The sequence below is a fragment of the Pantherophis guttatus genome, chromosome 2, assembly GCF_059756535.1.
Source record: "Pantherophis guttatus breed Tessera chromosome 2, ASM5975653v1, whole genome shotgun sequence".
NCBI lineage: Eukaryota > Metazoa > Chordata > Lepidosauria > Squamata > Colubridae > Pantherophis > Pantherophis guttatus.
The window spans coordinates 198,219,808-198,245,874 of NC_142064.1; the positions used below are offsets into that span (position 1 = coordinate 198,219,808).

The 26,067-nt window shown below is 37.1% G+C and overlaps 1 protein-coding gene across 2 annotated transcripts; it reads right to left on the reverse strand.

The window, feature by feature from the left end:
* Nucleotides 1-1,426: 1,426 nt before the first annotated feature.
* Nucleotides 1,427-26,067, reverse strand: DCTN4 (dynactin subunit 4). Of its 2 annotated transcripts, XM_034402286.3 has the most exons (14): nt 24,911-26,067; nt 21,717-21,787; nt 19,451-19,629; nt 19,052-19,095; nt 17,741-17,848; nt 16,806-16,826; nt 15,219-15,292; nt 14,689-14,801; nt 14,453-14,562; nt 13,285-13,358; nt 10,168-10,222; nt 8,504-8,611; nt 7,980-8,077; nt 1,427-5,764 (listed from the first exon to the last, which is right to left on the reverse strand). In XM_034402286.3, exons 1-14 carry the CDS (start codon nt 25,130-25,132, stop codon nt 5,551-5,553), a joined length of 1,491 nt encoding a protein of 496 aa, XP_034258177.2. In that variant the 5' UTR covers nt 25,133-26,067; the 3' UTR covers nt 1,427-5,550. The 2 variants fall into 2 exon arrangements, with proteins under 2 accessions (XP_034258177.2, XP_034258185.2); XM_034402294.3 differs by lacking the exon at nt 16,806-16,826.

Genomic DNA, 26,067 nt, shown 5'->3' on the forward strand with positions numbered 1-26,067 from the left:
ATTGATTTAAGATCATTGTCCTTCATCAAGAGATACTTCTGGGGTGTTTTTTTAAGTAAATTGTGGAATACTGTAAAGTAAATGTGCTCAATTAGCTCCTATTCCAATTATAACATTGATTTTGTGCCATCAAGTTGATATTGATTCTTAGTGACCGCATAGATTTTCTACATGACAAGCTATCCCTAATCTTGTATTTCAGATCTTTTAACAGTGTAGCTATCATCACTGTAACTAAGTCCATCCATTTCGCTGCTAGTTGTCCTCTTCCAGTTTCCAAGAATCAGAGCTTTTTCCAGAGCTAAGTCTTTCCACAATGTATCTAAAGTAGGATAACTTCAGCTTGGTCATTTGTCTTCAGTGACAATTTAATAGTTCATATTAACATGGTCTACATCATTTATTTTCTTTACAAAACTCTAGTCCTAAATCTCTTTCAATATCATCCTCTTTCCAATATCATCCTCTCTTTCAATATCATCCTTTTCTTTTTTTTTTTTCTTTTTATTGGTTCGATTTATATGCTGCCCTTCTCCGGAGACTCAGGACGGCTTACAATGTGTTAAGCAATAGCTTTCATACTTTTGTATATACCTGCTTAGTAGGGCTTTCGCCCCCCCCCAAAAGCGGTGTTCTTTTTTTTATACGAAGTCAGCTTATTGCCCCCACAAACCGGGTCCTCATTTTACCTACCTCGAAAGGATGGAAGGCTGAGTCAACCTTGAGCCTGGTGAGATTTGAACTTGCAGTAATTGCAGGCAGCTGGTGTTACTTAACAGCACTTTAGTCTGCTGCGCCACCAAGGCTCAAATATTTAAAATATTTGTATTTTAAATATAATTTTTGTCCCTTAAAAATGTTTCCTCTTCAAAATATGTGATATATGAGAAAGAAGGTAGAAGTGTTGATGAGAACCAGAATATGGGAAACAGTTAAATATAGGTAGTCGTCAACTTACAACAGTTCATTTAGTAATCGTTCAGTTACAATGGCACTGAAAAAAGTGACTTATGACCATTTTTCACACTTATGCCCGTATCATCCTCCCCAAGGTCATGTGATCTAAATTCAGATGCTTGACAAATGACTCATATTTATGATGGTTGCAATGTCCCCTGGTCATGTGATCCTCTTTTGTAACCTGACAAGCAAAGTCAATGGGGAAGCCAGATTCATTTAACTATGTTACTAACTTAACAAGTGCAGTAATTCACTTAATAACTGTGGCAAGAAAGGTAATAAAATTCACTTAAACGTTTCGCATAGCAACAGAATTTTGGGCTCAGCTGTGCTTGTAAGTCAAGCAATTTTATCAGGGATCTATCTGAAATCACAATCAAATAAGAAATCATGTCTGCCAGCATAAAGTACATCCTAGTCATAGCTCTCTTTAATACCACAAAAATGGGGATTCAAGACACAGATCCTTTTGATTTCATATTATTTTTATATAGCATTCAAATAGTATCAGGGAAGACATTTAACTGCATGCAATAAAACATCACAATCACAAATTCAATATATTTTGGACAAACTTGTAATGCAGAAACATGGATTCAGATTAGATCCCACAATTGTTGGCACTGCTGTGTTAAATCTGGGATATAGAGCACAGATGTTTGATTTTGCCTGATGTTTGCTCTCAGGAGTAACCATCATGAAATCACAGCTGTCTGCACAAGCCATCATATGAAATTGCATTTTGTTTTGCATTGACTCATTGCAAAACAAAATGTGGATCCAAGGTATAGATCTGTATAGATCAATGATTTTTACTTGAGATCCAATTGAAACTCTGCATAAAACACCGAACACCAACTTCTGTGTAAAAAGCCTGTGATAGAAGTCCTAATGGATGCTCTTGATTTATACAATCAATCTGCCTGAAAATTATAAAGCATAGTCATATTATTCTCAGTGAGAGAATAATGTGTTGATGTGGTGAAAAATCAAACGACCTCTATTATTTTTCTTTTAGAAAGTCTAATTGGTATATGGAAACTAATACATTCTATTACAAATAAATATGGTCCCAAACACACAGCCATAAAATTCAGATTTGGCAATTCAGGCAATTCATTTCCACTCAGACTGCCCACCTCCGCGGCCCAGGTGCATGATGGCTTTCAGAAATATTTTGCAGATGCTATTTTCAGCAAATGTTTTCTTAGAATCAGACACTAGCTTTCAGTGTTATTGCCTAGTATAATTCTTCAGCTGAAGAATGCTTTACAGTACTCCATTTTTTATTAATATTTTTTTACAACTTGATTTATCCTCCAGCTCTAAGGTTGAAAGGATTTTAAAATAGATGGCAGTTTTTAAATTTAGAACGTAATTGGCAGACAAAATTTAAATTTAGAACATAATTGGCAGACAAAATTTTCTGTTCATCTTGGACAAAACACAATCCAAAGCATTCTGAATTTTTGTTTTGTTAACAGACCCTATGCCAAGTATCTCAAGGTTTTTCGTTGTACCATATGGGCAGGTGGCAGGAAGAGAAATAATATGAAAATTAATTATCAGGAAGTTATTTTTGAAGTTTTTAAAAACCTATGATCTTGGTGGAATAGAATAAATATCAATTGCAAATGAACAATTTGGAGAACCTGGGAGTTAGTTATAGAGTCTTAAATATATGGTATTATATTGTAAATTACTCTATACAAGAACTCTAAATGTTTCTATAGCCCACTGATATGTTTAGAAGTTTATTTATCTACAGTGCTGTTTGCTGTTGGTGCTGGTTCTGAATTGAGAGCATTCCCAAGACCTCATCTAAAGATCTTTGCTAGGTCTTCTGTGTGGTCTACTCTTATCCCTCGAGAACACATTGTGTTATAGAGCCCCAATTCTCAGCTGTCTTGTGTTCGAAGTAAATACACCCTAGTAGTTCTATAGCATTTATCAGTTCCTGCCTATTGCCAGTCTTACCCTTTTGATTGCCGCTACAAAGCATTTGGCATAGCACTTTAATTTCAGTTCTAATTTGCTAAAGGACAGTTAACATTTCTACTTGCAAGAAGTGTTTTCACAACAGACATCACCACAAAATAGATTTTCACAGAGAAAAGTAAATAATTTTACTAAAATAGTGTTTGCTATTTGCTTTCTTATTGGTTAGATGAGTGGGATGTACATAAGATGGATGAATGCTTTCAACTAATCTTACTCTAATCATGCCTATAAGTGCAATACATGTTTCACAAGTGACAGAAACCAAAGGATAGTAATGCGAGTTAGATAATAGTTTCAATTAACCTTTTTTATAGAAGCAGCATTGATCAGATTCACATTTGTGAATGTTAAAAAACCGCACAAGTTTCCGCTTTTTATGGAGTACAGGTAGTCCTCAACCCACAACAGTTCATTTAGTGACTGGCACTGAAAAAAGGGACTGATGACCATTTTTCACACATACAGCCATTGCAGTATCCCCATAGTCAGGTGATCAAAATTCAGATGCTTGGCAATTGGTTTATATTTATGACAGTTGCAGTGTTCCGGGGTCATGTGATCCCCTTTTGGCACCTTCTGACAAGCCAAGTCAATGGGGAAGCTAGATTCACTTTACAACCTGGTTACTAAATTAACAACTACATTAATAATTGTTCACTTAACAATTGTGGCAGAAAAGGTCATAAAATGGAGCAAAACTCTCTTAACATATGTTTCACTTTGCAACAGAAATTTTGGGCTCAATTGTAGTCGTAATTCAAGGACTATCTGTAATTCAAAATTTGGGACTTTTGCATGCCTTGTAAAAGATGTGCAAAAGTAATTCATTGGTCCAGTATTACAAATCATGATGTTATGCTAGCATTTCCAAAAGAAATGTAGGCTACCGTAGTTATTTCTAGTCATACAAATATGACAGAAAAATCTTAAATATGATAAAGGAAAAATACATGAAAGCAGCTTTGTCTGCTTATTTATTTGAAGTTCACTAAATTATACAATAAGGCAACAAAGTTATCCTAATACTGATAAAGGCAGAATGTCCCTCCAGTGAGATATTTTTACAGATATGTGAAGTGGGATATGTACAAGTATTCCTATATTCTAAGAGGTTAAAAGGAGAAAAGACTTTTCAAGTATGTCCCAACTTTGTATGTGTTTACAAGAAATCTTAAATATATATTAGTTCATTACAATATTAGCTTATTAATTGGACTTTTAATTAGCGTGGGGAGTTAAATCATAATGTATAAATTTGAGAGCAGCAGACATTAATATTGTACTACACATTGAATAGATATTGCCTAGATGCCTTAAATTCATGCTGCACAATGTATATAATCTACATCAAACTTTTTACATCAATTGCACAAAATACAAAGGTGAAACTTTTATTTAAATAATACTAAACAAATTAAAACTGTTTAAATATACTTTCTAACAAATTAGAAATATATTTCCAAGGGCCTTAAGTACATCTTCCAATTATACATTTCTGTTCATCTTCTCCATTCCAATCTTGGACTACATGATAAATATTCATACTGTAATGAGTGCCCATGGCCACCAGTCTGCAATCAGATTTTTTCACTTTCCCATTACATACAATGTGTATGCAGTGCTACAATATTAAATTTCAAATCATTAAAATTCAAGACCCAAAACTTGGGAATTATACTTTATAATAGGAGAATAAGATTTTATACCTTTGGTGCAAAATTGCACAATAGTGATGGTAGCTACTTTTCCAAGAGGTCTTAAAAGTTCAAATTTACATACTAAATGTAATTAAAATCATAATGAGCTATCTTTGGTCAGTATCCTGTTCCTAAAGGAATAATTTAACAAAAACACTAGTGCTTCTCCTAATTGGATTCTTGCTTCAATAAATGCAATACATCAGCAAATACAAGTATTCTAAATTGCATTTCCTTTAAATAAGCATTCTCCAGCCTAAGAAGTTAAATCTTCCAACAATATAGTATTGATTCATGTGCTAGTTTCTTAATAGTCTTCCTTTCAGGAATTGTCCATAACAAAACAATGAAATGCCACTAATGGTACAATAAAAAATATTAACTTAGCAGTTAATATTTGAGATGGCTGACAGATCGTGAAAGCAAGACATGTCATGCTGCTGTGCTGATTATTGCTTTACTGAAAAATCTAGTTGACGTAATTACTACTATCAGTAATCCAGTTATCAGAAAATGTACCAGAGAAGGAAAGAGATTTTGTCCAATTCTAGCTTGGTTAAATTGGTGCAAGGAAAGCTACTAAAAGGTTTTGCAAGGAACTAGTGTGTGACTTTTTTTTAAGGAAGATAGAAGATAACTACAATCATGCACACTAAGCCTGTACTGTCACATTGACTATGCATGTGGTATAGTGACAGAATCACTAATTCATGTAATGAATATGAAGAGAAGGAGGAAAAAAAAGTATCTTTTTTCTGTTTCAACTCTACCTTTTTTGGCTGAAATTTCACTTTCCAAGGCATCTCTGTAGAACCAGCATTTTATCAGAATGCATTTTCAAAGCACAGTATAACAGGCAACTATCATTTAGCAACCAATTAAAACACAAACTTCAAGGAAGCAGGGGGCCCAGGCTAAGCTCCACATGATGGGTGAGCCAAATGACTTCACAACTCTGATCACATTCCTCTGTGGGGCGGATTGGAGCGGCAAGATTTTTGAATTCATGTCTCATCTTAAAGCTTACGGTAACTTTCCCTTCTTCTTTCTGTGGAGTAACTGTGATGAATATCCCAACTTTGTTAGCCTTCCGGAAAGCTATGATGCTACAAAACAGGAATCATCATCATCATTATCATCAAGAAATTGCACCTTCCTGCAATAACACCAGCGGAACTGCAAAAAACTGTGCTACTGGAACATCATATATTTTAAGAAGATACTTGGTTGATACCTAGAGCGCTGGCAGCAACCCGTATCAATCATTAGCACCAGTCAATCATATCTGTGACACATTTTTAAATGTTCAATTGACTGAGTTTCATGTTTAATGAATAAAAGAATAATAACAACAACAACAATAATAATAATACTGAAATAGTTTGTTGTTCAAGTAAATAACTGCCAATTCAATTTCCCAAATCTTGCAAACTTTCAATGCTGCTCCGGGGTCTCTCAATTCTCAGGAGCAAATAATGTCATCCATTTTTTCATCAGGAAAACCTTTACTAGAATAATTACCGTAATTACCATAAATGGAAGAAGAGCTAGATGCAGTCCTTATACTTATACAGTCCTTATATCTTGCTTTATTAGTTAAAAGCTATAAAAGCTATACAAATTTATACTGCAAGAACAATCCTAGCAATACTCTCAACCTCATATAGGTGATGCTTGTCCAGGATCTGTTATATTGTCTGGGATGCTACACATCCTCTTCATGATCTGTTTTCCTTGCTACCTTCTGGGAGGAGGCTTTGCAGTATCCAAAGCAGAACAATCAGATTCAATCATAGTTTTGTTCCATATAGTATCAACCTTGTAAACACTCAAGCTTCCTCTTTCAGATATGTATTCAAGATGGACAATGATTAGTATGTATGTATGTATGTATGTATGTATGTATGTATGTATGTGGGGCACAGTGATGAAATCCGAACCGGTTTGCTACCCGTTTGCTGGCTGCACATGCGCGCCATGTGCCAAACACACGCTCCACATGCATGCGCAATGCACACCAAATGCGCACTGTGTGCCCGCATGCACAATACGTACCAAAAGGAGGCTTGGGGGAAGTAGAAGCAGGGGGGGGATCAGCTGTGGCACGCAATTTTGCTAGAAAGCAGGATTTCCTGCTTTCTAGCAAAGCTAACCCCCGCTGCACAGCTGATCCCCACCCCGCTGTTCTACTTACCTTCCCAAGCGTCCTTTTGGCATGTGCTACAAGTGCGTGCATGCGCAGTATGCACTAAAAGGAGGCTTGGAAGATAAATAGAACAACAGGGGGGGGGGGAGGTCAGCTATGGTGTGCAGTTTAGCTTTGCTAGAAAGCAGGATTTTCTGCTTTCTAGCAAAGCTAAACCCCGCTGCACAGCTGACAGTTGGAAATACCGGTTCAGAGGAACCAGTAGCTTTTTTTTTAGTACCAGTTCGCCCAAACCGGTAGTTTTTAATCACTACCGGTTCGCCTGAACCGGAGCAAACCGGTAGCATTTCACCCCTAGTTTGGGGGGTGGGGGTGGGGGTGAAGGGCTATGAGTGTGGATATATGTTTGTATATAGTAAGTGAATATATGTGTTATGCATGGGTATGAGTATACTTTCTTCTGAGAGTAGGCAACAATTTCATTTTTAATCTGTGCCAATGTTCTCACAGTAAAAAAATTACAATAAAAATTTTATCTTATCTTTAGGATTACTGAACATAAGATAGGTAGTCCTCGAGTTAGGGGGAAACAGGCCTAAATAGTTACATTACTCAAGAAATGGCTACAAAACAAATTTGGAGCTGGGTTAGAGAAAAGATTAAGTCCATCATCTTGCTTCCAACAGTAGCCACCCAAATGCCTTTGGGATGCTCACAAAAAGGGCCTTTACCTTGCTACTTACTCCCTAGCAACGTCTATGAGAATACTATCTCCCTGGCAAGTAGTGCCCAGTGGCATTCTGTCTTTAAATCTGGAGATTTTTCAGCTGCATTGCCAACAGTGATAGATCTATCTTCCATAAATGTATTTAATTCCTTTTGCAAGGTATCCAAACTAATGTCTAATGAAGGCTGCATCTGCTGCTGATGTTTGCCAGAACTAAAATCACTGATGTAGTAGGTTCTTCCTTCCTGCTAAGCATGTCGAAATATAGATGTAGAAAATTCCATTGGCATTTTATGAAATATGTTATTTAGTCTATTTAGGATCTACTGCTACTAGGAGAAAAAAAATTTTTTTTTTAATTTCGCCCTAGAAAAAGTCAGGGTAGCATTGGTCAATTTTCAACAGCTGGTAAATGCAAGTCTATAATTGTGAAAACAGACAAACTTACTCAGGGTCATCCTGAAAATCTTGAGATTCTGCCAAGTCATCATATTCTGCTGCTGCATCCTTGCCAGCCAAGATTAGTTCCTTGGAAGGAACCATCACCTGAAAAGAGATATAGAAAAAAAAGGCATTATTTATATGCATTTATGTTCTCTGTTTTGTTGTTTTGTTATATGTGTGGTGTGTTGTCTTCTTTTTTAACTATAAATGTAAATAAAGATTTATTTTAATAGAAAAAAAAAGGTTTCATAACAAATATGAAAACAACTGTAATTGCTAATGAAATTTGAACTACTATGGAAACTTCTCATATCCAAAAGATCTTCTCACAAGATCTAATACCCATGCTAATCATGGACATTAAAGGCCTCCTCTCCTTTTTTAAAAATAACACATTGTTGGAGTAAGGCAGAAAACCATTCTAAACCTAAAAAAGGACTATGCAGATATTCACAATTCATATATTTTTAGCACAGTATCAGAGTATATATCATTAGCTTATACACGTAAGATGATAAACTATACTACCTTTGCAGTGCTATTAATATCCTCAGGATCATTTTCCTCACATTCTTTTAAGGTCACATGGGTAAGGTTTTCCACTGGATTGGTTAGAGTTAGAAGAACTTGACTTTCCTATGAATGATAGAAGTATATAAGAGACAAAATATTCATGAAGGTTCTATATGGTTCTATATGACCATTTTTGTCTGTACGATGCCCTTTTAGGAAGTGTTAACCTTCTAAATAGCTCATTCATTTTTCTAAACTATAAATATCCAATTCATATTGAAAATTATGAGTTGGTTTGCAGTCAACCAAACCAAAATCAAGCACAAAAATCTGAAATAGCAAGCAGCCACCCTACAGCAGAACAAAACTTTAGGATATTCACTGTTTCACCCTCACTCAGCTTATTACCCCAGGCAACCAGTTCATACATACACTTCTCAACCAGACCTTTTTCTTGATGGAAGGTGCTTCCTGAGGCATGGCTGAGAACAAACAGCAAAAGTCTAATTGCCTCCCCACAAACTCTTTCCTCTTTGATAGAGAAAAAAAAAGTCTCTTTTCCCAGAGACTTCTGGGAAAGAAGCAAGAAATTGTGGGGTTGGGTTGGAGGAAGTCAAGATTCACTTCTAACCTCAAATCTAAGACTGAAAGTTCCAGCAAGGATAGGTAAAAGGAATCTGAAGCATTAGTATATGCCTAGTTATCACTACATTAAAATTTTTGAGGGGGCTGTCTGGTTTTAATTTCCTATCTCTGGTTATTGTCTCTATTATAAACACAGTCCTGTCTGATAGAAAGTAGCATCTCTTTCCCTCAGAGTTGCTTTTATATTGTAGAATCTTTAAAAAAAACATGTATATTGAGGGATTTTTTCCCAGTGGGAGATTTCTATAAAGTGTTTATGATAATAGCAGCACTGTATACTTTAATATCTTTGTCCACTGAATGTTTCACTTTATTTTTAATAAAGCAATTTTCTTTTCAAATTATAACTTGTAATCATACTCTAGCTTCCCAAAGGAAAGTAGGGGGGGGCTATTTTCCACAAGTATACACCTCAACGCTGCAGAGGCCAAAGAATAGCACCTTTAAATTTCTTTTTCCCCCAATCTTTTTCCCTGCCTTTTACCACAAGCCAAAGCACTTGCAAGATTAGTGAAAGGGCATCAAGCAAAGACATGCTAGGAAGTCACATGATGATCATAATAATTAACAAGTACTACCCTGATGCTAGGAAAGTGGGCCATGGCTTCTAAAACTATAGGGCTTCTGGGAGAGATTTGACACCTCAAAGTTTTCAGGTTTTCAGGTTTGGCATTATCACTATACCTAGTCTTTCCTACATAAAAGATAAGGGGGAAATGTTTCAAGATTTATAATTCTCAAAAGCACACATTAAACTTCTAACATTACGTTGTCATGGGCATTCCTTATGGGCATCCTTTTCAATTGCTTCATCCTTAGGCTTTTGAATCCAATTTAAAAGCGGTGGATTGTGAAACCATGAATTAAAGCCATGCCCTCACTGAACCAATATTATTAAATATAACATGTTAGCTTTCCAAGCCTCTGTCACATTTTAAACAAAACAAAAGATTTAATAGCCACTTATATGCAGCCACTTATATGAAGCTTGGAAGGTTCATCTCAAAAGAGGGTTAAAGTAAACAATTACTAACCTTCATATAGCGCAGATTGGGAATAGACATGATTCTCACTTCTGGAATGTAATTGCTATAAATACAAATAAAAAACACCAACAGGAAATATATGAATGGCATTGTGTCTAGCCGTTTTCTTATGCTTTATAATTTTAAATTCCTCATTTTTTCAATTATGCAGTTTTCAAATTACCCATATTTTTTGGACTATAAGACACACTGGAGTATAAGACGCACCAAGATTTTGAAGAGGTAAACCAGAAAAAAAATTTTTTTGCCCTCCCCGGCCCCCAGGAGCACGTTGCAGGCCTCCCAAACCAGGGGTGAAATCCAGCAGGTTGACAGGTTCTGGAAAACCGGTAGCAGAAATTTTGAGTAGTTCGGAGAACCGGTAGCAGAAATTTTGAGTAGTTCAGAGAACCGGCAAATACCACCTCTGGCTGGCCCAAGAGTGGGGTGGGAATCGAGATTTTGCAGTATCCTTCCCCCAGGAATGGGGAGAGAATGGGGATTTTGCAGTATTGTTCCCCTGGAGTGGGGTGGGAATGGAGATTTTGCAGTATCCTTCCCCTGCCACACCCACCAAGCCACACCACACCCACCAAGCCACGCCCACAGAACCAGTAGTAAAAAAAATTGGATTTCACCAGTCCTAAACCCTCTGTGCGTCCCATTTTTGGGAAAAATGAGCCCGTTTTTCACAAAAATGTAATGCGCAGAGGGTTTGGGAGGCCTGCAGAGTGCTCCTGGGGGCTGAGGAGGGCAAAAACGCAACACATGGGGGGTTTGGGAGGCCAAAAATGGGCCCATTTTTCACAAAAATGGGGTCTGCAGAGTCTTTGGGAGGCCTGCACAGTGTTCCTGGGGGCTGGGGAAGGCAAAAACGCTGTTTTCACAAAAAACGCACCCATTTTTGGCATCCCTACCTCCCATGCGTCACGTTTTTGCCCTCCCCAGCCCCCAGGAGCACTCTGCAGGCCTCCCGAGCCCTCTGCAGGCCCCATTTGTGCGAAAAATGGCCCTGGTTTTGGCGAAAACAGGACACGCAGGCTGGGATTTCAGGAGGCCAAAAATGGCTGTATTCTGGGTATAAGACGCACCAACATTTCCACCTTCTTTTAGGGGGGGAAAAAGTGTGTTTTATACTCTGAAAAGTATGTTATTCTCAACAATGAAGCATTTTTAAAAATTGGCAAAATATGTGATTGGGAAACAGTTTTTTAAAAGGATATTATATTGTAATTTATAGCTTCCAGTTTGCTTTTTCATACAATATAGTAATTGGGCTTACTGTGAATTTCCTTTCTCTATTCACAGAAAGATGGACCTCACAGGAAAGAGTTAATTTCATTTCTTTCAACTAGTAGGCAGGACTAGAAGACATTTTCTTACGCCATGAAGGAAATAACCTCCCTTCAGTAGCATGCACTAATTTCAGCTGAAAATCAGAAGTCTGGTAGCACCTTTCCAGGCTTACATATTTTATGACTTGTGAGCTAATAAAGTGATACAGGATTCAAATTAGGATGAGGGGAGGGGAAAACAGTTCATTTATGCAGGTTACATATTACATAGATTATAGTGTTAATTGTGATGTTAAAACCCATTATGTTCCTTGAAACCTTTTGATGTATGTGAAATCAACTATCTTTCACTCAATTGTGCCATTAGAAGTTTTGGGTTTGCTTGTTTTCCAAATGGTAAGATCTTCCTCTCCCTTCTGATTTTAAATCTACTACCATAGATTTAACATGGGTCTCCTACAATTATTTCAGCAGGATAGTTTAACTTCTTTCTAGGGTAAATCATTGTAGTAAAACAAAAAAAAAACTTGCCATTGACACGAGCACAAAGGAAATGGAAGAACAATGTTGGATAGTTTACAGGATAATAAACAAAATCAGCCACTGCTTTCTTAAACCTCCCTATCTTTCCATATCCTGTAGGGTGGGAGCTGTTGAGTCTATCAATAAACATGTAACTCTCTCCTCGTGGGATAAGGGATTCTTGCATCATTTCATGAACTTATCTCAAAATATAAGCAACTCTCTCTTTGCTGTTATAGATTCTTTATCTCTGATGCTGTCAGGATGGCCCCTTCCTATGTCATCCTTTTTTCCTCTTTTCTGTTGAGCATGAAAGACCCTATGTATTATAAGCAACTATTTCAGTATTGGTTACAACTAAGATCTAAAGACTGGCTTGCTCAGGCAGTAGGAGGTTGAGCTAGTTATAGCTACCATGGCCTGCATGGGAAGATTATTCGGCTGTACTATAGAGGTGTTCAATATTAACACTGGTGCTCGTTTCCTCTGTTATGTTCCACTGCTTTGGAGACCAATTCTCCACAATTCAGTCCAATCTCTGAATGTGCAATGCAATGCTAATCACTGATCATCAGGTATGATCTCTTTTCAGAGTGGCGAGTGATGCTTGCCAGAATCACTTAGCTTGATTACTCACACTTCATGATGTTAGCACCAACTTTTCACTATTTATTTATTAATCTATTTATTAAATTTATATGCCGCCCATCTCACTGATAAAGCGACTAAGCATGGCTTTTCCCAATCCCTTTTATTTATTTTTTCTTTTTCAACCCTTACCGTAGAGCTGAAAAGACAGCTGTCTTTTTTTAGAAATCAAGACTAAAGACTGAAGGAAGCAGTTTCCTCCATGCGATATATGTCATCTTATCTTCTGGCTAGGATAAGTAGAATAAATCTTACCTGCCAGTTAGCATTGTCAATGAGTAATACTAATTTTCAATTTGCTAGAGCAGAAACCAACTGAACTATTAGAAGCACTATTAGAATTAAATGGGCATTACAGCCTTTTGTCAAAGAAAAACATAATATTTAACATAATGTCTAGCCGATTGCACTGCATTGTTTAATAAAACTGGAATTTTAAAAACTATATTTTCAGACATTTATTTATTGTATCTATATTCAGAAGAAAAGCTAAAGTAGGACGTCTGCTACTAGCACACTATTTTTTTGCATGCTGAAACTTGGATTGTGAGAACCTTTATTTGCTAGAAGAAACTGTATACAGCAGATATAGATTTGTCCCAACCATGAGAATTTGCTTCAAGTCTTTTGATTTCTTGCAGTCAGTTTCCATAATACTTACACAGCAGCCAATTGAATTTTGAATTTTATCGATGTGGGGTTGAACTCTGGTTTACTCAAATTATGTTCACATTTCTACAAAAAAAGAAAAAAAATGATAATAAGAAGTTTGAAAAGCTATGCTCAAGAATTACAAATATCACTGCAGAATCATTTTATTTTACTCAATTCACTAAACAGAATGTAAGGGGCTCCAAGAGTGGCTGTTGACAGTAGAATCTCAAATCTGCTACAGAGAACCCAATGTTCTCCAGAATAGATATGAAGGAAGGAAGTGGCACGAGCATATGGGGGGGGGGGACCAAGGGCATTCATCCATATGAACAAAAAGCATTTCCTTAACAATGGAAGTAGCCTATAAAAATGTTGAAAGATTTTATTCAGACATTAAAAAAAAAAACTTTGTTTCCTAAAAAGAATCTGCTCTATTGTCAGGCCTAGCCCAAGACGGACGTAAAAATAGTCAGTCAATCTTCAATTCTTTATTTGCATAACACCGTATAGACCGAATCTTGCCAGATTAAACCATTTTATACCAACTTTTATTTTTTGCTGATAAAGACAGAATCTTGCCAGATAGAACCTATGCTACTCCAACCTAATGGAGATACCCTGAGAAATTATAGGGAGGAACTGCCTATCCTAAATATATCTTCCTCTTCTCACAATCCAGCTCCAAACTGTGCTTCCTCTTGTCCCACCCTTGGAATGTGTATCTTTTAGGGTAAGATTCTTTACCTCTTTGGAGCTTAGTCTTTTATTAGTCTTTCCTTAGGTCGTTAGTTCTCATATTTCAAATAAGAACTAAAGAACTAATTCAGCTCAATATGCTTGTACTTGAAATAAAGCACTTAGTGTCTACCTCATTCAATTTATTTAGCATGCATTGCCTGGAATTTTCAGTATTCCATTTTACTCCTTATCACTATTATCAGTAGCCACTGGAATGAAACAGGGAAAGTTGCATCTTTGTGACCTCACAACGCAAAATAAGATGAACTTGGTATCATGAAAGATCAAGCTACACTTGCTACACTTTTAGCAGTATAAATTTACAACTACAAAATCGGAACAATTCCAGGATGGGAAATTCTGGAATTTGCGTATAATCTCTAATTTTGTCAAAAGTGACTGTGATGGCAGTATAGTTTTTTATAGTGACTACATACCCTGCATCGCAGTGAGCGTTTGATCAGAAGGTGCTTATGACGTGGGTAAAGTTGAGAAGCACAAATGGGCTGAAAATCTGGCTGCAGGAGGCGCTGCTTTAAGGTTGTCACTGTTCACAACACAGGAAGTTCAGAAAATTCATAATCTCAGTTAATGATTTTGAATAATAATAACAAACATCATTTGAATCACTCAGCTTGGACAGAAATGTGACAAAGACAAGCTAAACTATTACCTTCTGTTAGATTGACTGGCCTTGTGTAATAATCCTCAGGTAAAGGTTCTACTTCTTCCACAGCCTGAGCTAGTTCAATTTTTATCTCCTTGTGGTCTTCCCCTTCTTTTAGCCTGAGGCAAAGGAAATGGATTGATTGCTTTTAAAAGAAACCATAAAAACCTGAGTAATACTAAATTCCTGGTTCAAATGAAGCAGTATAGAGCTGCTAGAGATCAATTCTTTATTTATGTTCAGATATTCTTGCAGCACTTGGAATAGTAGTACCAAGCTGTAACGCAACCTAATTTATATTTTAATCACTGAATTAACATAGATAATAGCAAATTTTAGAGGTAAGAACATGAGCTGATTTTTTTTTAATAAAATGACACTTTAGACAAGTTCGCAGGTATAGCTTAGATGTCCACATACTGATTCTGAAGGAAGATCTAGAATTATCCTTGATTCTGAGGCTATTTCTATTTTATATTATTGGATTAAGCAATGTAACTTTAATCAATCACTGATAAGAAAGAACTAGTACTCACGAAAGTCCAGTTAGGGCGCTGATAGGGGCCCCAGGCCTCTGACGTTGGAGCCTGGTTCCAAGGCCATATTTGTCCTACAAAAGATACAGATAATCCTTGATTTATGTCTGGTTGCTTAACAAGCCTTCAAAGTAACGAAACTGGGGGGGAAAGTTATATATGACCCATCCTTGAAGTTATGATTGCCACACCATCCCCATAGTCATGCGTTTCAGGCGGTTGGCAGTCAGCTCACATTTACAATCAGCTTGCAGTGTCCCACAGTCATATTATCACATTTTGCTACTTTTTTGCCATTTTTCAGAAAAAAATATGTCCATTGGATAAAGTGGTTTCACCCTTACAACCACGTGGTTCGCTTTAACTACCACAGTGACTCATTCAATGACTGTCGTAAAAGCAGTCATAAAAGCGAGTCTGATCACAATTACAACCACAATTACTTAAAACCAAAATTCTGGTCCCAACTGTGGTTGTCAGTCAAGGATTACCTGTCAACAACCAGAGGTGAGTCGGCAAATGAAAACATACCATTTTGGGGTTTGGGGGCAGCTTAAAAACAAGATGAATCAATTACAAGAAAAGCAAATCTGGTAGTTTTCTCTGTTCAGAGAAAGTTTTCAGAGTTTGATGAACAGAAATCAAACATACAAAAGCTTAAAAAAAGGAGCAAGCCCTTCAATCACAGTTTATTCTACTTAAAAGTATTTTAAGTTTAAATTTAAACTTAAACATTTAAATTTCAATTGATGATTAAGTCTTCTAGCTCAGAACATAAATATTTATTTATTAAATGTATTTTCTGCCTATCTTGTATCCAATGACTCTGGGCAACTTACAACATAAATAGTTAAAATTCTAGGAGGAAAAGTACTTTTGTGGCCAAATACCCCCTACTGCAATAGACCTGAAGAAGATCTAGAGATGAAAAATACATAATGACTATAATGGTATGAAATCATATCATTACACCACACTTGAGTTAACAACAGTCAGCTGAGGTACTTGCTAACAAATTAACAGAGTTGTGACAGCAGATATCAAAACTGAAAGTTGTCAATTTCTAAAGAAAAGTAGGCTAGATTCAAAAGTTTTAGTTTAAAGGGAAAGAAAAGCTATTTCATTTATCTACATGGCATATCAGATATAATCTATATTAAAGTTTCTATTCAGGATTGCTATTTAAAAGGACTTATGGTTTTTAACAGGGAAAGAAATATTTAAGTGGCAAAGTTGTAGACAGGGAGTAATGTATTTATAGGCAGTCTATAGTTCAAGAGGACTAAACTGTGTCAAAGAATCATACCTGTCCAGGCAAAATCTATCCAATGTTCTTAACAGCACTCAAGTTCATCAAAGATTGGGACCTTACAGTACATTTATAGGGTCTTACACTGAACAATTTTGGTTTTATGTAAAAAAAATATTAAGAATACACTGCGTTATATGACTACTAAACTCAAATGTGTATTAATTCATTCAGATTGAATGTGAACTTTCCTATTATGAGCATGTTAGTCATCCAAATGCAATAAAGACAATTTGACTAGCTGAATCCAGCTAATGGAACCAACTAAAGGAACTTACCACTACATGTATAGTATGTTGCTGTGGAGAGCCCCAAATTAGCGGCAGGTAGCAACGGAGATAAAAAAAATGCACCAATAAAGACAAAAGCAATGCACAGAGCAAGCAGGTTATACAGTTATCCAAAAGGCAGCAAGCATATGCAAAATTATTTAGCCAAGAAAAAAAATAAGCTTTTCATTTGACACTGAATGATAGCTGAAAATTAAAACAAAATACATATTTAAATCTAAATATCTCTGACATTACATTTGTGCCAACTCTGAGCTAAATCACTGTATAAAGAATAACAGTAATCCAGCATTTGAAAATCGAAGGTATTGGGGTGCATTTCCAAATCTGAACCTATACTGTAAAATTCAAGCCAAGTCACTTTGATTTCAAGCGTAGGATGAATGCCTATAGTTATGTCAAATACAGGTAGTCTTCAATTTACGAGTACATTTCAGCACAAATTTCTGTTGCTAAACAAGACAGTTAAGTATATTTTGCCCCATTTTATGACCTTTCTTTCTTCTGGCTTCCCCATTGACTTTGCATGTCAAAAGGTAGCAAAAGGGAATCACACGACTCCAGAACACTGTAACTGTCATAAATATGAGAATTATCAAGCATCTGAATTTTGATCACAAGATCATGGGGATGGTGCAATGGTCATAAGTGTGAAAAATGCTCATAAGTCACATTTTTCAGTGCCATTGTAATGTCAAACACTCACTAAATGAATTGTAAGTTGAGAACTAACTGCAGACGATACCCGTTAATAAAACATAAGCTATGAAAACTTCAGATAAGCTCCAATTATTATTTTTTAAATTTTCTTGCTTCAGTTTTAAAAATGTCAGCTACAACGATTATATCACTGCACTTTAGAATGTTACATCTGATTCTCACTGTGTGATCTCATCAATTTCTGTGCTGTTTTCCTAGCTTACCGAAAAAGCCAGTGGCATGTACGGTCGACGGCGAACTAATTTTTTTCTATCTCTTTCCATCTTCTCCTTCTGAGCCAACTGTTGATAGTATTCCACCAGTTTATTAACCTATATAAAAAGAAACATTTAAGCTATTCATGAGAAAGCATATTCTTTACAAGAATTTTTTTCCTGAATTCACTCTGTATTTTTTTTAAAAAAAACTTTCACTGCATTTACAAACTTTCACATAGTGGAAATTTACTCTCTCTCTTCCTAGCAACTCTTTCTCCCCCTATTTATTTTCTTTATAGAATAATTTGTGCCACTATTCTACATAACTACATATTTACTCATTTGAACGGATGTTAGTGTTCTTTTGTAGAGGCTAAACATAGAGAAAGGGGACAAATCAATATATTCCTGATTTATTTCACTTTCACATTCCTAGTAAATTAATTTATTCCTGAATAAACCTGCAGTGTTAAAACTATGTTAAAAATGTTTCAAGATATATATTCCAAAATATATTTTAACATTCTGGCATGTGGTAGCTTATATTTTTGTTCTTTTTAAACGGCATCATGTTTTATTAAAACAATAGGATATGCATGTGCACGCACATGCTACTTATATAGACTAAGCTATACCCAGACCAGTTTTATCTTCATTCTTGGACTAACTACTGCTGTGACTTTACCTGAACAGGAATTAAGCTGATCTGGAGCAGGATTCTATCTATCAAGCTTTGTCATCTGGCTTAATTAATCTGTTAATTCCAAGATCATCCTAATAACTGCATCAGAAAGCGAAACTGAAAGAAAACTTTGAATTACCAATGTCTTTCCCTTGTATGGGTTTTTTACTTAAGTGATATTCAGTACTCAAAGGTCAAATCAGGTTCATACCGGAGAAATCCAGAAATGTTCTAAGCTTTTGCTTTCCAAAACTTACTACACACATCAATGACTAGAAGCTATCTAGTTGTTTGTAGGAAGGCAATTGATCTGAGAAGAAAAACTGACCTGAGGAAAAGGTAAACCTTCTTCTAAAAGTGATACAGGGGCTGTGATCTTCCCTGTATATATCATAGCTGTCCCTATTGCATTTCCAAAGCTAATAAGATCAGTGCAGGAAGGCAGAGTCTCAAAGAAGGGCAGCTATGGAAAAATATATGGACTTGATGCTATTTCCACCAATACACTTTCATACCTAGGCCGATAATTATATTACACTGCTAAATCAGTTGGGGGAAGATTGTGAATAACACTTGAGACGTATTCTCTCAAACTTAAATTACTAGATTTTGGAGGGGTTGGGGGGGTTAGTTACCTTTTGTGTATAAGGATTTTCAGGTTCCTGCCAACCTCCACTGGCTGCAATATAACAAAAAATAACATCAACCATTAAAAAGAAGAAAATCATGAAACACATGTTCTAGTCAAAAATAAACTAGATAGAAAGTAACTCGGCTAAATCTATCACTGGGCTAATACTGTATATTTATTGTTTAGAATGATATAATATTGTGTGCTTCATCACTGTATAATTTGAGTCAGAAAACAGCTTGTGTTTCTAGTCTAGTAACTGACTGTTGGTTAACGTGAACATAGGAACATAAAATATCAATCAGCAAACCAAAGACAGATGTTCCTCTTTTGACAGATAACTTTTAGAGTTAAAAGTTTTTTAAGCCATCCTAGTCCCATTTATTTTAGATATGATACTCACCAACTGATTTATCTGCCATGCCAACATCTCTGGATGTCCAGCGGCAAAATCCACAGGCCAGATAATAAGCTTTTTTCATTGTAGTCTTAGCTGGATCATCAGGCAATGGAGCAGGAATACTTGTTGCTCGAGTAGAAAGGGTGTGCATACAGCAAGGACAATCAAAACAGTTAGCACACCTAAGCAAGAAGACATCAGTATTAGCTTTTTAAATTGAATGGATTTGATTGTATTTACCTACAGTGACAATGCTCATTATTATGTAAACCATATTGATTTCTTGAAATTAAAAAGGGGTACCGTATTTTCCGGCGTATAAGACGACTGGGAGTATAAGACGACCCCCAACTTTTCCTGTTAAAATATAGGGTTTGGGCTATACTCGCCATATAAGACTGCCCCTCTTCCAATGCACACCAAATAAAAATTAAAAAACATCAACTGGCTCACCTACAATGTAAAAGCAGCTGTGCTAGACCCAAAATGGCCCCTGTAACAAGCAGGAACCTCACAGAGCCACAAAAAGCCCCCCCAAAAAACTTTCACACTCTAAACACACACAACACAACACAACTGGCTCACCCACAATGTAAAAGCAGCTGTGCTAGACCCAAAATGGCTCCTGCAACAAGCAGGAACCTCACAGCGCCACAAAAAGCCCCCCCAAAAAACTTTCACACTCTAAACACACACAACACAACACAACTGGCTCACCCACAATGTAAAAGCAGCTGTGCTAGACCCAAAATGGCCCCTGCAACAAGCAGGAACCTCACACAGCCACAAAAAGTCCAAAAAAACAACTTTCACACTTTACACGCACCAAATTCCACATACAGCTTTGTGAGATTTTGTGTGTTTGTGTAGTTGGAGTGAAACACTACAGAAACACACTAAATCTCAGAAAGCTGCACAAATATTATTTTATTTTATTTTATTTTTATATGAAAGCTAAATTTAAAACTTCCTAAACTTTAAATGGCTAGGTCTAAAAAAGAACAACTAAAAAAACCCCAATTGACTATTTTTTTTAAAGCTCCCAAAGGGGAAAAAAACTTACCCAATAGAATAGGGGTCTCCAACCTTGGCAACTTTAAGACTTGTAGACTTCAACTCCCAGAATTCCTCAGCCAGCTTTGCTTTGCTGGCTGAGGAATTCTGGGAGTTGAAGTCCACAACTCCCTCCTTGCTTGATTGCAGGCAGGGAGTTGCTTGCTTGCCTGAATAGATTCAGGCAAGCAAAGCAAGGCAAGCGTTGCGACTAGCAGCTGAGGTAAGCAAGCTGGAGGGGGAAAACTTTTTCCCTTTTACATGGCTCTGACCATCCCAGCTGAGTTGCAGGGAACTCAGCTGGGATGGGATCGACCGTCAGAGCTGGGATCGTCAGAGCCATTTAAGGCTCGTTAGAGCCTTTCGGGCTGGTCTGCCTGGTTACAGGAGAACGACACCCGGCGTATAAGACGACCCCCGACTTTTGAGAAGATTTTCATGTGTTAAAAAGTCATCTTATACGCCGGAAAATACGGTATATAAATTGGACTAAGGTTCTTGGTTTATAAATGTACATATAATTCCAAAACCACTCTTAACAATAAGTTTTAAAATAATTTTATTGCTCAGAATAATCATTGAGGCAACCAACAGGAAGCAAATTCATGTATCTATTCCTTTATAAAAAGACAAAAATCCTGTCATGAATATTCCTTCAGATTTTATAATAATCAATCTGTTAAGATTCTATATGTTGTAAATCCTCAGCTTACAACAGTTCATTTAATGACCTTTTGAACTTTCACAGCACTGAAAAAATGATTTATGGCCGTTTTTCATACGACCATTGCAGCATCCCCATGGTCACGTGATCAAAATTCAAATGCTAGGCAACTGACTCATATTTATGACGGTTGCAGTGTCCCAGGGCAATGTGATCACATTTTGTAACCTTCTGACAAGCAAAGTCAATGAGGAAATCAGATTCACCTAACTGTATGGCAACCATGTTACTAACTTAACAAATGCAGTGATTCACTTAACAACTGTGGCAAGAAAGGTCTCAAAATGAGACAAAACTCACTTAACAAACATCTCTCTTAGCAACAAAAATTTTGGGTCCAATTATGGTCATAAATCGAGGATTACCTGTACTATTAAATTCAAAGTGGGCTTCAAATTAATAAGTATGTGGTTAAATATACTGTAAAGAGATTATGCAAAATACAAAAGAAAAGCTTTAGCAAAAGAAAAAAGGGGGGGAATGTAGCCTTACCTATTTTTTTTCAGCTTGGCTTCAGCTGAAGGCATATTCTCCAAGCAGCTGGGACAATAGTGAGAATCCACCTATAGAATAATTTTAAAAAGTCATTATTTACTACTATACTTGAACTAAAGCTGCTTCTTATGTTTGGAACAAAAAAGACATTTGGATTTTCAGGAGCTGGGACTGGATAATATCCAAAAGACTGATTTATAAACCACAAAACCTTAATTTGATTATTGTTATTTCAGATTTTGCTCTCAAAGATCAGATAGGTATTTTAATTGTAGAGGTAAAATCCAATACCAGAAAAAACTTTGTAAGACTTCTGCCTCTCCTTTGCTAGTTCCAAATATACACTTTGATGCTTGTGGAGAAAATTTATCCCATTTTAAAATGAAATATTAAAATGTAACGTCAAATGTAATGCTCAGGAGATATAAGGTGATTCAGAAGGGCTGACAATTAAATGAAAGGAAAAGGTTGTTCTCCAAAACTGCAGAATTTCTTTCTATTCTAGATATTATTATTGAGAGGAAATTTAGATCTGTACCAGAAAAGTAGTCAGCATCCTTATTAAACAATCCCCAGGATTATTAATGACAATTAAAATTGGCATTATACCTGGGATGAAAAACAAACATAATCAGAAGTGATTCCATTAATTTTCTAGCAGGTATTTTTCTCATTTTCAGCTATTAATATTTGGAACAGGAGATGTCAAAAACCAAATTTGGAATTTGTCCTGTCATGAACCAATTCTTAAAATTTATTTTCTATCCAACTGAGTTCCAATAGCTTGTTACCTTCTTTAACTACTCTTTAGGGTTTTTTTCAGAGCTGAACAACTGAAAAATAAGTAATTCAAAAACTAATACTTCAGATTAAGACCATTTAATCATAATGACTAAGGTATTTCTTGTTCAGTGCTTATAGACCAGGGGTGTCAAACCTGATCACATCGCGGGTCGTATTATGACGTATCAGGATTGTTTTTGCCCTTGCGGAACCAGGGTTGACTGTTTTAAAATGGAAATTGGTTCACATTCAAAGACATATATAGTAACAGAGTAAGATTTAAAAAGTAAAATATTCCTCTTCATTCATATTCATACAGAACAAAACTGAGTCAATCAATCAAAACAGAGCTGGGACCTTGGAGATATTCTAGTCCAACCCCCTGCTCAAGCAGAAGACCCTATACCATTTCAGACAAGTGACTGTCCAGTCTCTTCTTAAAAACCTCCAGTGATGAAGCACCCACAACTTCTGACAGCAAGCTGTTCCACTGGTTAACTGTCCTCACTGTTAGGAAGTTTCCCCTTAGTTCTAGATTACTTCTCTCCTTGATTACTTTCCATCCACTGTTTCTTGTCCTGCCTACAGGTACTTTGGTAAATAAGGTGACACACACACACACACACACACACACACACACACCATCCCCTTTGTGGCAACCCCTCAAATGCTGGAATACTGCTATCATGTCACCCCTAGTCCTTCATTTCTCCAGACTAACCAAACCCAAATCCTGCAACCTTTCTTTGTATGTTTTAGTCTCCAGGCCTTTAATCATCTTACTTCCTCTTCTTTGCACTTTTTCCAGTATCTCAACATCTTTTTTGTAATGTGGTGACCAAAACTGAACACAGTAATTCAGGTGTGGTCTTACTAATGCTTTATAAAACATATACTTCATGTGATTTTGATTCTATGCCTCTGTTTATAGAACCAAGGATTGTATTAGCTTTTTTGGCTGCTGCCACACACTGCTGGCTCATATTTAAGTGATTGTCCACTAGTAAATACTTATTTTACTAGTAAATAAAAGCTAGTAAATAGTAAAATAACTTTCAAAAACAGTTTATTTACGATCTTGAGACCGCAACCCAAACAATGTCAAAATTAGATTCAGGAAGGAGTGTCTCATCTTTGGACACTTCTAGAATGTTTGGAGCAAGCAGAGTTCCTTTAATATTTTGTGTTTAACCAATGGAAATTGTTTAAAATTTGGGAGCCCCCATTAAATCTGAAGAAAAGTTACATGTATTTATTGGTGCACTCATTTTTCTGCAAATCAAAAGACTAACACTAAATTGTAATTGAATAAGGTTGTTTAATAAATTGGTTTTCAGTATTACAAAATACAGTACTGAATTCCAAGTGACCCGTAGCTTGGCAAACTGGACAGCACATCTGGTGAAAATATCATGGGAATTCCTCCAAAAAGATGGCCACTGTGAATGCTCACACAAAAATCAATGTACTAACTAGTCTTTAAGGCTACTCTATGATATGTGTGTATTTCTATCCTTTTCTGGACACGTGGACATACTTCAAAACAAAACACTGAAGTGAGTCCTCAATCATTTTCATTTTTTTAAAAATGCCTCCAGAATATATCTGGGGACCAGGAGCATTCTTTGGAATACTTTTTCGTGCTTTGCAGCACCCTACTGTTCCATTTTTTTTAAAAAAAATAAATCTAAAATTAAAATGAAGTGGGGCATTTTTCTCCGCAGCGTATCACAAAACACGTCTCCAAGAATGTTGCAATTTACAGGCGCCACAATATGAATCAAGTCTGTAGCCCACTCCTAACTGCCCATTGTGTTTTTTGCAAATACAAGTTTCATATAGTTAGATGGGTTAACAGTACTGATGATCAACATTACTACCTAGAATCCAATTGGATTCAGGCAGGCAGGCAGGCAGGCACCCAGGACATAAATATATAAATATAAATATATAGGGGAGGGAGGAGACAGAATAAGGATGAGGCTGAAACTGTCTCAGGATACAACAGTAACCTACTGGGAGGCATAGCATATGATGACGTCTGAACAGGGAGTGATGGCAATTTACACAGGAAAAGCAACAACTTCATGGGAAGAAATGTTATTTCAAATACATATGCTAAAAGATTTCCCTCCACCCTTCCTATAAATCTCTTCCTCGCTTGCCTGCCCAGAATTTACTCCCTTGCAACTAGCCAAGGCAGCACAAAGGGACACTGACACGCGCCCCACTCGAGGTTCTGTCCTCGAGCTCTAAACCAGAAAAACGGGGAACGTTGGCACACAATCCCTCTTAGCCAATTGGATGAAGGGGGTGGTGGTTAAGATTGCGAGTGGCAGCAGGGTTAGCCAATCCACACCGCTGCTGTGCGATTAAACTCCCCAGCCTCTCTAACACAGCCAATTTACCTCATGCGAGACACACTCGAGGGACCGGAGCTCGCTGCAGTAGCGGCAGAAATACAGCTGCGAAAGCGGCATGCGGATCTCCTTTTCGCCGCGCACCAGGTAGGAGACGCGGTCTGACTGAAGAAGGGACGCCATCTTGTCAGAACAGAAGCCGGCCCCACAGCTCTTCGGCGCGCCGCCGCACCCAACTCTCCCGATTTCCGCCACGTGACCCGGAAACATTCGGTCTCGTGCAATGGGCCGCTGTAGCCCAACGCGTCGTCATTTCCGCCAGTTCTCTATAGTGAGGTCTGACAGAAGGGCGTAAAATAGAGGAATGTAGAAATGTAACGTTGAGGTTGTGTTGGGTTTCTTGTATCGACGCATTGAAAACTGCTTGTCAAATTTAAAATTAGCCTGTCTTACGGCAAATTTGATACATTTATCTTCTCCAGTTTGTGTACTAGACACCTTAGACCAGTGTTTCTCAACCTTGGTAGCTTGAAGATGGATGGACTTCAACTCCCAGAATCCCCCAGCCAGCAGCGCTGGCTGGGGGATTCTGGGAGTTGAAGTCCACCCATCTTCAAGCTTCCAAGGTTGAGAAACAGTGCCTTAGACTAAAACCCATTTTCCGACTGATGTTTGTTGTAATCAATCAGAATAGAGCTGGGAGGCACTTTGGAGCAGTGGTGAAATCCAATTTTTTTTGCTACCGGTTCTGTGGGCGGGGCAGGGCTTGGACATGGCAGAGAAAGGATATTGCAAAATCTCCATTCCCACTCCACTCCTAGGGCCAGACAGAGGTGGCATTTGCCAGTTCTCCGAACTACTCAAATTTTCCGCTACCGGTTCTCCAGAACCTGCTGGATTTCACCCCTGCTTCGGAGGTGATCTAGTCCAGCCCCCGGCTCAAGCAGACCAGGCTGCCAACCCAGAAAGGTTAGGGAACTCTGCACTATATCATTTCAGATAGATAGCTGTCTGGTCTTTTCTTAAAAACCTCCAGTGATCCATTCCCTCGGGAGGCAAAGAAGTTGGGGGGAGGTTAGTTGCAATTTTGGTAACTATGATAAAAATATTGCAGGTTATTATTATTATATACTTTATTCATTAAACATGAAACTCAGTATTGTTATTAGTTGCGAAGTTGTGTCGCAACCCCATGGACAACGTTT

Excerpts from the sequence above, each read along its gene's own strand:
- DCTN4 (XM_034402286.3), bottom strand. The coding sequence starts at position 25,132 with ATGTTTCCGGGTCACGTGGCGGAAATCGGGAGAGTTGGGTGCGGCGGC. Across the intron at positions 19,096-19,450 it reads CATGGCAGATAAATCAGTTG|CCAGTGGAGGTTGGCAGGAA; the intron begins GTGAGTATCATA and ends GTTATATTGCAG. Across the intron at positions 17,849-19,051 it reads AAAATCCTTATACACAAAAG|GTTAATAAACTGGTGGAATA; the intron begins GTAACTAACCCC and ends CTTTTTATATAG.